This window comes from Engraulis encrasicolus, chromosome 10 (genome assembly GCF_034702125.1).
Source record: "Engraulis encrasicolus isolate BLACKSEA-1 chromosome 10, IST_EnEncr_1.0, whole genome shotgun sequence".
NCBI classification, from domain to species: Eukaryota; Metazoa; Chordata; class Actinopteri; order Clupeiformes; family Engraulidae; genus Engraulis; species Engraulis encrasicolus.
The window spans coordinates 24696247-24709228 of NC_085866.1; the positions used below are offsets into that span (position 1 = coordinate 24696247).

The following is a 12982-nucleotide window of genomic DNA, read 5'->3' on the forward strand; positions in this document are numbered from 1 at the left end:
GTGCGGAGTTTAATAAGAACGTGCGGCTGCTGACCACTAAAAAACCGTGAGCCTCTCTTTGAGCAAGTTAAGAAACGTGCCATATGAAAGAGACTGAGTTGAGTTTGCGCAAATAGCCTACTGGAGAAAGTGTTTGGGATCAGGGCCTGGCTACGGGTTGTTTAATGCAGTCATTTGCTGTTGGTTTGGTTTCAATGCGACGTGGGCTCGCAAGGCAAATTGGCACATGAAATCATGTGCTATGGGGATACACAAGCGCGGTTTAGATATTCCCAGATAGCAGATAGCGTATTGTGGCTTTGTTTTGGCAGATGTCTGTCTTTTAATGACCGGAATCATTTTCATAACATCCCCACCAGTGCATTTCTTATTACCATGTTCAGGCATTTTACAATGCAGTCGATTCAAATTGGCATTTTACAAGCAGTCGATTCAAATTCTTGAGCGAAAAGGGTGGAGGGAGCATTTTGACAGCTCAATCAGAGGTGGCGATTTTTTCCATTTTGCAATGAGAATGCCTCCTCTACATAAATAGTCTTTTCTGATCGATGTTACAATGTTCGAGGCTGAGTGTGTGAGCGGTTACGGTTAGGCAACAAAGTAGCAAATGTTCGAGGCCACGCTATTTCGCAGATTTTCCAATGATCTGCTGGATGATCCACGCTATTTCCCGTTTTACCCCCCAGGGGATATATCGTAACTTTCAGTCCATGACAGTCGGTGGACAGGCTATAGGCTAACTAGACTATGGATGACTGGTGGTAACCTCAGGAGGAGGCTACAGTTTGAGTCACTAAAGTTGACAGTCTCAGGGGATCCTATCGTAACTTGCGGTCTCACAATTCGATGGGCAATCACCCGCGAAAACCACCGCGAGGGTGTGCGCATGCGTGCGCATGCTCAGTAGCGAAGAGAATCACATCTCGACGGGTCGCTCATATAGACAGGACACCGGCAGTCTCCGCCTGAGTCCGCATAACAAGCAGATGAGTGCTGCAGAGTTCCATTCAAGTGAATGGCTACAGTTAATAAACAAAGCATCATCACATTACTTTCTGGAGTTGTTGACGAGTTTCTGGAATTATGTGATTCAACCCACAAGTACCTGTGATTACGCCAAGAGTAAGATAATAACTTCTTGTTTTTTGGATTTTGACCAAATTAGCTTCGTTGGTCTGGGTGTCAGATCAGGCAGACTCCAGGTGATGATTTTGTTAGCATGCTTTTAGCATGTTTTTAGCGCACTGCTAGTTTGTGTAATGTTCGCTTTTAGACGAGAGCAGTCATCTTACCTGGACCTACAAACACACTACCTAAATGTCCGTCATTAGTGATAGAAAATAAATACATATTTGTTGATATTGGTGCTGTGTGCTCAATTCTCATGATTCCCATATGATCCAATTCAAATTTTAACTTGGGCTACAAGTTTGACATGGCTGCTAGCTTTGCCATGTTTTAATCTGCATTCACACCTCTAAGTACCGTCTTCTTATAAGTGCTGAACGATCGCTAAACAATAATGGCTGGTTGAATGCATGTTGTTAATGGGCCATTAGTTTTACTAGTCTTACTGACTGGGGGAAAGAATAACTTCAGCTTGACATCAGGTCTAACTGGGGCAATTTTAATGGTAAAAAATATGGATAAATATTCGAATATATTCGAATATCGTTTTTAATTTAGAAACGAACTTCGACTATGATTTTGGGGCACAAGTCAAAGCCCTAACGCACACACACACACACGCACACGCACACACACACCTTCTTATAGGAGGTGGAGAGCAGCGTGAAGAGCAGGTTGGTGAGGGGCACTGAGTCGATGAGCCGCTGCACCCTCTGGATGGATGTGCTCTGCGCCATGATGCTCAGCTCCGCCGGGGGACCATCACTCGCCCATCCCTGCTGACCCACACACACAGACACACAGACACACAGACACACAGAGACACAGACACACACAGAGACACAGAGACACAGACACACACAGAGACACAGACACACACACGGGCACACATACACACGTTTAAAGAACTAAGAATGACGCTACTTTCACATAATCAAAAAACACAAGTTGTATCATCTTGCAAACAATAGAAATACCACAGCAACAAACCTAACAATTCAATCTTGACGTTAATTTCATGTCACTACATGACATCATTGCTGCCATCACAGCCTTCAACCCAAAGTAGACAGCGCAGACAGGTTGTGTGGGTGCAAACCAACAAAATGAGCACATCTTGCACCAATCCAAACAGGCAAGACAATAACATAATTGTCCTCATAGCAGTTATGCAAAATATGGAAAGAAGTGCCGCTGTTCTTGGGAATGCACATATGACTATGCACACGCAATAATAACATGAAAATGAATGCCGAAAGAGATGTTCGCTACAAGCAGAACATGTGCTAGCTAGAACAGAAACCATACCAAACCAAACCATACATCTTTTGTCTTCTTGCCATTCTCTCTTGTGTCTCTCTCTCCTCTCTACTCCTTTTTAAATCAATCTTTAACATTGATGTTTTTTTTTCATTTGTTAAGCACTTTGGAGTTGCATACCTTGTATGATACAGTGCTATACAAATACAATTATTATTATTACCCTGTGTAGCGCTTCCACTTGCAGGTCCTGAAAGAGTGAGGTGAGCAGCTTGATGGAATGGTTGGCCAAAATGACAGAGAGGACTCCAAACCCTTGGTGCCTTTGAAGAGAAACATAGCGGAGAAATAATTAGTCCAGCTCTGCACCTACACCTACCCCTTAACCCATTGATGCCTGATGTTGCGTTAAGCAACATTGGCCCTGGCGCCTGGAGCTGCATTACGCAACATTCAGGCTCATGAGATTCGAGACTACTTTATTAAAAATCTCTGTTTGTTTGAGATGAATGAACACATTCTAATGAAAGATGAGGGTCATAGTGTTTAAATACAAATTTGTGCATATTTTATGTGCTTCAGAAGCTGAGATATTTAGGTTTTTATAAGCTGAGGGCACCTTAAAAACAGCTCAGGCATTCTGCACCCTTTTTTGCAGGTGCCTTAGGCGTCAATGGTTTAAGTGACTTTGATAGCAATGTACGGCTGGCATTTAAAAAAAAAAAAAAACATTCAGGAGTTCCTTTAATATGTTTCTAAAATGGGCCTTGAAGTAAAATAAACGCTCACAGAAATCTGCCTTGTGGGTACCTCCTAAATCTTAATTTTTTAAACATTCAAATTAGCTTATAGCAATATGACACGACACCTGAGAGAGAGAGAGAGAGAGAGAGAGAGAGAGAGAGAGAGAGAGAGAGAGAGAGAGAGCAAAATAGAGCGAGAAAAAGACATTGGACTACACACCCCTTTCCGGGGCCCAGCTTGGGTGAGCCCGCTCCGTCTTTGGTGCGTGCGGCGATGTCTCTGACGCGCAGGGCGGCCAGGGGGTCCTTCTCCTTGCCCTTGTCGGCCAGCGCCGTGGGGCTCAGGTTCAGGATGAGGTACAGGCTGTTCAGCAGACACCAGGCCCCCAGCAGCTGGAAGTTCTGGTAGTGCTGTGGAATGAGACACAGAGACGTGATTTAGCTATTTACCGCAAGCAGTGTTGGCCTTGAGATGAACGATGTGCTGTAGAGATGGGCATGGGGATGCATCCATCATCTTGCAGGACTCAGGTCAGGTGCATCTCTCAATACGGCTGGGAAAATGGCCCAAAGACGACAACACCAGGCCTAATGATAAATCTTGCTGTCTAAATCCGTGTAAAAAAAACGAACCTATTTCACACTTCGTCTTCATTATACTTTATACTCCTGACAAAGATATAGTGAGTTGAAACTTTAAAGCGACATGCCAGGATTTTTGACATTGCACCTTATTTTTTAGTTAGTCACAGTCTCGTAGACATGTGGTTCACTTGCGCCTACCACTGGAATTACACAGACTGCTTGGAATTGAAAAAAAAAAACAATCTCCACATGTCTACAAGACTCTGGCTAACTAGGAAATAGGGTCCAATGTCAAAAATCCTGGCATGTTGCATTACAACATCCCTTTTGTGTTCCCTTCGATCTCTTCTCTTGATGTAAATGTATGCTCACCTCTCCTCCTGCTCTGCGTGAGTTGCTGATGGCCTGTCCAATCATCTCATAGATCTCCAGCTGTTTAAGAGGAAGAGGAGGAGGAAGAGACAGAAACATGAGAAAGGGGAGCGAAAAAACAGGACTCAAATTTTATCTACGCATCAACAGCAAATGTGTGCGTGTGAGTGGCTGGTTGGTTTGACCATATATTTGTCAATTGCTAGGGAAACTTCACATTTTGCAATTTTTCTCCATACATGAGACCAACACACATCAAATATATACTGCTATGGCCACCACATGTACGGATGTGACTCTCTCACACACGCAAACGTGCACGCACGCACGCACGCACGCACACACGCACACACACTTAACTGTCTGGTTAATTTGATCATTTGTCAATTTCTAGTCACATTTTGCTAAGTTTATTTCCATGCACCAGAAAGGCACAGAAAAAACTGCACACAAGAAGGTCTGCATCTCTTACACATCTCTTTCTTTCTGGTGGTGGCTGTGTCGTTCTTGTAGCCAGTTTGGCAACCAAATTGATAACTTGGAAAACAAAACAACTAGTTCCCTTTCGGTCGATTCACTCGGTACAACACAGATAGTATGGGATATCACCATATCCCATACTATCTGTGTTGTACCTCGTTCCTCTCCCTCAGGGAACAGTGGTTATATTCATAACCTGACGATTGTCCTATTCCAATTACACTGACGGGAACTTTCCTAAAGGGCTTAATAATAAAGAGTTTGTCTCTTACGCATTTCTGTACGATGGTGGCTGCGTCGTTCTCGTAGTCCTCCTCCTTGGAGCCGGTGGCCCCTGTGGAGCGCAGCTGGAGCCCGCTGCCCACCTGCAGGATGGCCATACAGGTGGCCACGCTCACACCTGCCACACAGCAGCAAGTAAGATGTTAGCACAGGGGTGGGGTGAGGAACCCTTTTCCATTCAAAGGTTCACTTTTTCATATGTTATTAAGTCCTCCATGGGCCATACTATGAATACAAACCAGGATATCCACCTGCACTTTAGGCCTTTATTGGCAGAATTGGTGAATATATGTGGCAGAATTGGGTTCCCATTACATTGTATGTATGGAGTGGTGACAGATGACATTGTCCGTGGCCTGCCTAAAACTGTCTGTGGCGCTGAGTACAGTTATAAAACAACACATGGCAAGCTTATAAAACCACAAAGGGCACAGTTATGAAACGGCACCTGATATAGTTATAAAGCAAAGGCTCAATGTAAATTTCATAAGCACATTTCACCTGGCCGATATAGAGAACACTACAATGATGTCCCAAAAGCGAAATGTAAATCCAGCACAGGACTGTAGGCCAGATGAAGAGAGGCTTACCGGCATAGAGGCAGCTAAGGGCCAGCACGGTGACGTCAAGTAGCCTGGCGGGAGTCAGGGGCTCCAGCACGGGCAGCGACAGGGTGTCAAGGGCCATGGTCACGTCAATTACCAGGGAGTGGAAGCTGACGGGACACACACACGCACACGCACACACACACACATATTAGTACACATTTTATATCTCACATATTGCATACTTGCATTCGATATCTGCCAATTGCAGAGCACCAACAAATACATCTTTTAAAAATAATTTTTAATGTCATTTCTTTCTCCATCATTGCTAGGAGACACTGAACAACACCAGCCATCAAAATCAACTGAAAATTCTTCCAATATTTCCATTGTATTCAATTATAACAACTGCATGCAGTGTTCTATTCTGTTCTATATGGTTCTCTGCCTTAGTTTAAGAGCACATAATTACGGCCCAGTCATGGCCTAGCGGTAGGACACTAGGTTACTACGCCAGCGACCCGGGTTCGATTCCGGCCTGGGTCATTTGCTAATCCCTCCCCGCCTCCCCACTCATTTCCTGTCTGTCCTTCACTGTCCTGTCTAGAATAAAGGCAAAACGCCCCCCAAAAATACTTACAAAAAATGCACATGTTCATGTTATGCTGTATGTATCACAGTGGGCTATGAGTGGGGCTCACCCGTTGCGCACGGCGGTGGCGTCGGCCACGGTGGCGGGCATGATGAAGAAGGAGTTGGCCGACACGGCGTCCTGGAAACGGTTGATGTAGCGCAGGAAGTAGGGCAGGTTCAGGCACACGCGCAGCAATTTCTCCGAACCGCCTGACACAGAGGAGAGACAAACACAGTCAGACATGGACGCGCGCGCGCGCGCGCACACACACACACAGTTTGTGTGTGCCCACAGGAACAAGAAACACATACACACACACACACACACAGACACACACACACAGATAGATAGATAGACAAAAACACACAAGCACACACGTGCGAACACTCAACACACATGCTGAGTAAATACAATACACTCAGGTGGGAAAAAGAGTCAGGCTCCAAGGGCTTGCAGACCAGACTCACCTGAGAGACCTAGCATTTTAAACTGCACGTTATGTGCTGCATGCAAAAGCGCGCACGCACACACACACACACACGCACACGCACACGCACACACGCACACGCACACGCACACACACGCACACACACACAGACACACAGACACACAGACACACACAGACACACGTGTCAATACTCACCTAGCTCTTGTAAACTGGACACGTTTTGAGAGATAAAGGCATTCTTCATTTTGGCCTGAGTTGCCTGGTCTGTCGTGGTTTGCTCATCACACTCACTCTCAGCCTGCAAGAACACCAACATGCAACCATTTAGACAAACTGGACTGCAATAATAATAATAATAATAATAATAATAATAATAATAATTTGGTTTTATATAGAGAAGAAACCCAAACCCTTTTAAGAAACCCAAAAGGAGATGGGCAGGGGAATAGAGGGCAGTGGCTTAGCTGGGCCAGGGCTTGTGGTTAACAAGTTTCTGAAAATCCTGAATTTTGTACCTGAATCTGAATTAATTATCATAAGCCCCTTGACAATAAGCAATGCTGTCACAATAGTAGATTCTGCTCATAATCATGGCTCTTAAATTATCTTTTTTTTTTTACAGATGATTAAATTAAGTGATTTGATTTATTGGCTGGTGCTTTATTAGCTCTTGTATTTATTGCTTTATTGTTCATGTATATTCTGATTCATTATTTTATTCAGGATGATTACTGAAGCTTGTGCGTATGCATGTGGAGCATGGCACATGTGCAATATTCTTGTGATGTTATGTGTATGTCGTGTCTTAAACGGGTCTTGCTCAGGGATGCAAAAGTAATTTCAGTGCAAACTGACAATAAAGTACTATCGTATCGTCCAGGTTAAAAAATTAGAATAAATGAATAAAACAATGCAAAATCTTGTCACGTTCTGTGGACTTGAAAGCAGCATGGAAAAAAAAGTCACCTCATACATTTACTAACATTTAAATCTACATGGAAATGGACGATAAAAATATCACGGGTGGAAAAAAACAAGGACATGCATTTATTTTCATTGTATTTTGGTGGTAAAAGGTATCGGTACTCTGTATCGGCAAGTACACACATTAATGTACTCGTACTTGTATCGGTTTTCAAAAAAGTGGTATCGGTGCATCCCTAGTATTGCGGAGCCTGGTCGGCTGCTGACCTGCATGTGTGGGGTGGGTGAGGCCAGGATGGTAATGTCCGGGTTGAAGACTGAGGTCAGCTGATTGAAAAAGTTCATTTGCACTTCTTTGTGTCGAAGCTCTGGGTTCACTGGGGAGGGGATCTCCTTCTGGTCCTCCACTGTGGAATATAGCACACACATGTAGGCACATGAAAACACATGCACCCACACACACACGCGCACAGATGCACGCGCACACACACACACACGTGCGCGCACACACACACACACGTGCGCGCACACACACACAGACACACACACCCACAAAGACACAGACACACACAAACACGAGAGAGAGAGCGAGAGAGCGAGAGAGCGAGAGAGAGCGAGAGAGAGAGAGAGAGAGAGTCAGCAGGGTAAAGCCAATCCCCATCATCACAGTGCTGCTGAGAGCAGAGCACCCATCTGGAAACATGAGACGGCAAATCCCACCAGCCTACCCGACACACACAGACAGAAGCACACACACAGACAGACAGAGGCACACAAGCAAACAAAGCTGCCATTCTGCCAGCCTGGCACTGCTATAGGAAATACACACACACACGCGCACACACACACGCGCACACACACACACACACGCGCACGCGCACGCACACACGCGCACGCACACACGCGCACGCACACACGCGCACGCACACACACACACACACGCACACGCACACACCAGAGGTCGCGTTAACCGACAAATGTCCGTCATTGACGGATTTTTTTGAAGGATGACGGAAAATTCTGAAGCCTGTCCGTCATTTTGACGGATCAATATTCAGGGTGATGATAAATAAATCACAAGTGTAAGTAGGCCTACGCCTCTATCGAGTAGAGCAAATATGCATTTCAATTAGGCATAGTTATCAGCGCAGATAATTTCATGCTACTATCGTTTGCCTTTCTCCCTCTCACTTGTCATACCATGCGCCGCAGCTGGGCCGTGCGGCTGGCTGCAGCAGAGCGCGCGCCTCTGCTCTTGCTCAAAATAATGAATTAAAATTAAGACGTTGCCACGGTACACGTGTGACTTCGACTTTAAGAATCAGAACTATGTGTAGCCTACTACATTTACCGACCATCTGATTTTCTGCCAATGACGAAGTTGTCCCTCTATCGCCCTTCATAGAAGCATTCTTTCATAACTCCTCGCTTGAAACATAAACAAATGCGAATAGCACGTTTGCTAGCCAGAACCTTCACTCAAAGGCAACGCAGGTCTAAAACGGCTTCAGGACATTAACTAATAAAAACGACGGATATTCAAGAACCTAAATATTACCAGGCAACGCAACTTAAAACTTGCCAAACGTTGCCAGAAACGGCTAACCTTCTCTCATTTCGATAGCTGGTTCACCCATTATAGGCGATATATTTTTTATTCAGACAACATATAAGCCGATGGGGCTGCGTATGGAGAGGCTCCTTTTACCGTCGCTGACATGTTTCAACAAAGTTTTGGGAAATCTGGTCGTCTTCCTGTAGGCTTCAGTGCCTGTATCTACTGTCCGGGCTACACCTTTCTGCTTCAAGACGGCTTTCCTTCCCATCGTGCATGTGAAGTCCAACGCGAATAGTATTTCACACTGCGCCTTTGTATTACAATCGGTGCATTAATCAGAGCAAAACGAGTGACTGACAGCTGTTGGATAAATCCCTGCACGCGTCTTTTAAAAAAGTGCTTGTGGTGACTATAGCGCTGAACACTGAATCAGACGCTTGTCATGAGAGATATCTGCAGCTTTTTAAACAGTGCAATGAGGGAGGCAGAGAGAGAAAGTGAACAGCAAAATTGACTCCATCCTCGAAGTTGGAGAATGAATGTCGAGTGAAAGGGGGTGTATTCACAGCGGTTTACTCTCAATTGGCCGCAATTGCGCATGTGTTGTTCTCGGTGCGGTGTCGCGACCCCCCACATTGAGAAACAAGGTTGAGAATTTAAAAAATAGGCGATGACGGATTTTTTTCGACCCTGTCCGTCAAAATGACGGACTGTGAAAAAGTCTAGCGCAACCTCTGACACACACACACACACACACACACACACACACACACAAGATGAGGGTCTGAAAGACATTGCCTTCTCATTCTCAAGGATTCCATCAAAAATAGGACATGTGTGTGTGTGTGGTGTTTCTGGGAAACTGGCCTTCTTCTTGCAGCTTGGCTGAATGTTATTACACCAACTCATGACAAATTACAAAAACAAAATGTGATTAAATTATAAACACACGGATGCATGAATGGAGTCGCATTATTCAGTGACTGGGGGCAAACTGGCTCACGTTTCAGCAGACCAAAACATGGCAGGGCTCCCATAACGTACTGTACACACAGACACAGCATGACTTTGAATTTTGCATATTGATACATCTGAACATTTCCATGAAGTGCTCAATTTGGAGAAAAAAAACACCCATGCAAAACCCAAAATCTAAATGCTGGCAAACCGAGTTGAAAATTCAAAACTCACAAAAACAACCATCTCTCGTTCATAGCGGTCACTGACAGGAGCCTTCTTAAAGGGCTTAATAAGATTTATTTTCTATTCTATTCAATTCCATTCTATTCTATTCTGTTCTATTCTATTCTATTCTATTCCATTCTGTTCTAGCTTTTGTGTTCTTGCCACCCAGGTCCCATCATTAAGCTGTCACACTCACTAGGCAACTGGATGAATAGCATCACAACAAACGCCACTTGGCAACAGCAGCACGTCGCTTAAAGACTGACAGTTTAACTGCAGAGCTGCATTGACAATGACACCCCATCCTGCCACACACAGGGTGACTTCAACATGTGCAATACAAATACAGCTATAAAAATCACAAGAGAACATTATTTTCTCTCTTTTTTTGCTTGAGCTGCACTTTAATAGAGCACATTTTGTCATCCTCTGCACCCACCATGAGACTAGTGTTAGGCGGTAGAAGAGGACCTGGACTTTGAGCAACTGGACTGACTGCACATGTGGCGGGCGGCTGGTGGATAAATGACAGAGAATCCAGCCGAAACCTGCAGCCACAACACTCACGCTTTCAGAAAAGAAGTGGCTGATGCAAGGCCTCTGGTACCAACACCCCTCCTTAACAGGAGTACAGGTACAGTAGTTAAGCTCAACACAGGCCTAGGGACACGCTCCCTATCAAACCACAGTACAAACAACTTCCTGTGCTTTAGCTTCTTATACGAGATGACATTCATTTAGGCTAGTCTGTCAGTCACTGTTGTTGCATGCAGCAGCAGCATGCCAACATTTCCTGCACACTCAACCTGCCTGCCTGCTCGCTCACTGACTGACTTTACTTTGGCTCTCCTCTGCATTAGCCCCCATGAGTCCTCCTCTGCCTTTTGTCAGGCATCAAAGGAGCCCCACGCCGGGCCAGGCTACTGTATTACTCCCTCACTCCCACGGCAGTAGTAGTAGCAGCAGCAGCAGCAGCTCTCCAGCTGGGGCATGCTGTACAGTATACACTACAGAGGCCAAAGCGAAAGCTGGGAGCTCATTATGTCCATGCGATACCATGCGGACACACTCCTGCATTCCCCTGGCTGTTTTTTTCCTTCCCTTTCTTCCCTCCTTTTTTCCACCTCGGAAAAGAAGAAGAAGAAAGAAAGAAAAAACGACAATAGAGTGGGAAGCCTAAGTTAGAGGTCCATCGTTTGTTTTCTGTTTCCTCCCCCAGACATTTGGGGGTGGGAGTCAAACTGCCTCGTTTTCACACACACACACGCACACACGCACACACATCCTGTGAGTAACATATTCTACTGCCTTCCGCCCTGCTGTGATGTGATGTGATTTCAGGGAAACATCACCATAAGAGAACAAGTGGAACAGTCATTTATTAATCAGGCCACACATTCCACATGAGACTACAGAGACGTGATGTTCCTCTGCGCTGCCAACTGTGCAAAGCCACAGCCGCACCGTACGGCCGGAGTGTGAATGAAACGTGATCTAATTTGACACTGACTGGCAGGTAATAAGACTGGGATCTGCCCTTAATCTGCATGGAAATGCTAAAGCGCCACAACACTGATCAATGCTCCCAGACGTTTGATGGCCGATGTCGATGCCGATTCAGACTAAATATTGTGTCAGTAAACCCTTTCAGGCATAGATAAGTGCTGTGGACTTCTAGCATTTCTTTTCAGTTTTTTTCTTTTAGTCAGCCCCTGCACTACTTAAATGTGAGCCACATTCTCTGTCTTTTTGGATCTCCTCTACCTCTGCCACATGCAGAGGGGAGGGGTTGTCCAACCAAACTTGCCAAACAGAAAGCACATCTGCTCAGACTGAAACACAGGTTCAATGCCAGGTGCTTGGTATGAAGAGCTGAGAGGTGTTAGTAGCAAATGGCCAGTTTAATGTTTGAAAAGTTTTCACACAGGCATTCAGACAAAAGAGCCATCCAGCTCCAGGTGCCAGCTCACACACCCTCAGGGAACACAAGACCAAAACACTCTCGCAGGCTGAGTGTGTGTTCTTTACACACTCCAAGAAACAAACACCCAAAACACTCAGAACCTGTGAGTGTCGTAACACACCCAAGGGAAGGCGCACCAAAACACATTCGCCACACATCTGAGTATGTTTTCACTGCTTTAACACACCAATTTGAACACACCATTAGGAAGATGGATCCAGAACAACACACACAGCCTGCGAGTGTCTTTGCATACCACTGCGAACAGACAGCACTAGAAGGATACAAAACCACACACACACTCTCACACACAAGCGCGCGCACACACGCAGGCGCGCGTGCCCACACACACACGTGCACACACGCGTGCACACACACACGCACACGCACACAAACACGCACACAAACACGCACACGTACCGTCTGAGAGTGTCTTGACTGTCTGAGGGAGTTTGGCAGACTTCATCATTGCGGTGAAGGTGATGATCTCTGTCCGGTCCAGTCGACTGCAGCCTGTACACAGGCCCTTTATTAACAAAATCAGGTGCTTCTGCAGAGAGAGAGAGAGGGAGAGAAGGAGGGGGGCAAAGAGAAGGGAAAACAACACAAGGGGAGAGGGAAAACCGGTTAGGCCCACAGCAGCACAAGCACAATGCAGAAATGCCTTTGCTGCATTTGGCACAGTACCTTGGCTTATTACAGAGCTGTTATTGGTAAAGGCCAAGCAAGAAGGTGCATTCACAGAGGACACAGTGTGCCAAAGAAGTTTCAACTTTCTATAGTGATGGTGGGTTTTATAGACATCTATTTCCAGGTTGGAAAAAATGGTGAGGGAGGCGTCCACACCAATGTCTTTCTCTGAGAGTTTCGCT

At 45.4% G+C, this 12982-nt stretch overlaps 1 protein-coding gene across 17 annotated transcripts in view; it reads right to left on the reverse strand.

Moving 5' to 3' along the window:
• Window positions 1-12982, reverse strand: part of ubr4 (ubiquitin protein ligase E3 component n-recognin 4) — a 106398-nt gene that overhangs the window by 91248 nt on the left and 2168 nt on the right. For 13 of the 17 annotated variants that reach the window (XM_063208448.1, XM_063208441.1, XM_063208434.1 and 10 more), the window contains exons 4-13: window positions 12531-12660; window positions 7672-7811; window positions 6676-6778; window positions 6100-6241; window positions 5441-5565; window positions 4841-4968; window positions 4089-4148; window positions 3352-3542; window positions 2612-2711; window positions 1767-1907 (exon numbers count right to left, since the gene is read on the reverse strand). In XM_063208448.1, the coding sequence (XP_063064518.1) occupies window positions 1767-1907; window positions 2612-2711; window positions 3352-3542; window positions 4089-4148; window positions 4841-4968; window positions 5441-5565; window positions 6100-6241; window positions 6676-6778; window positions 7672-7811; window positions 12531-12660 (1260 nt within the window). The remainder of the gene's footprint in view (window positions 1-1766; window positions 1908-2611; window positions 2712-3351; window positions 3543-4088; window positions 4149-4840; window positions 4969-5440; window positions 5566-6099; window positions 6242-6675; window positions 6779-7671; window positions 7812-12530; window positions 12661-12982) is intronic. The other 4 variants (XM_063208449.1, XM_063208446.1, XM_063208444.1 and 1 more) reach the window with 1 other exon arrangement.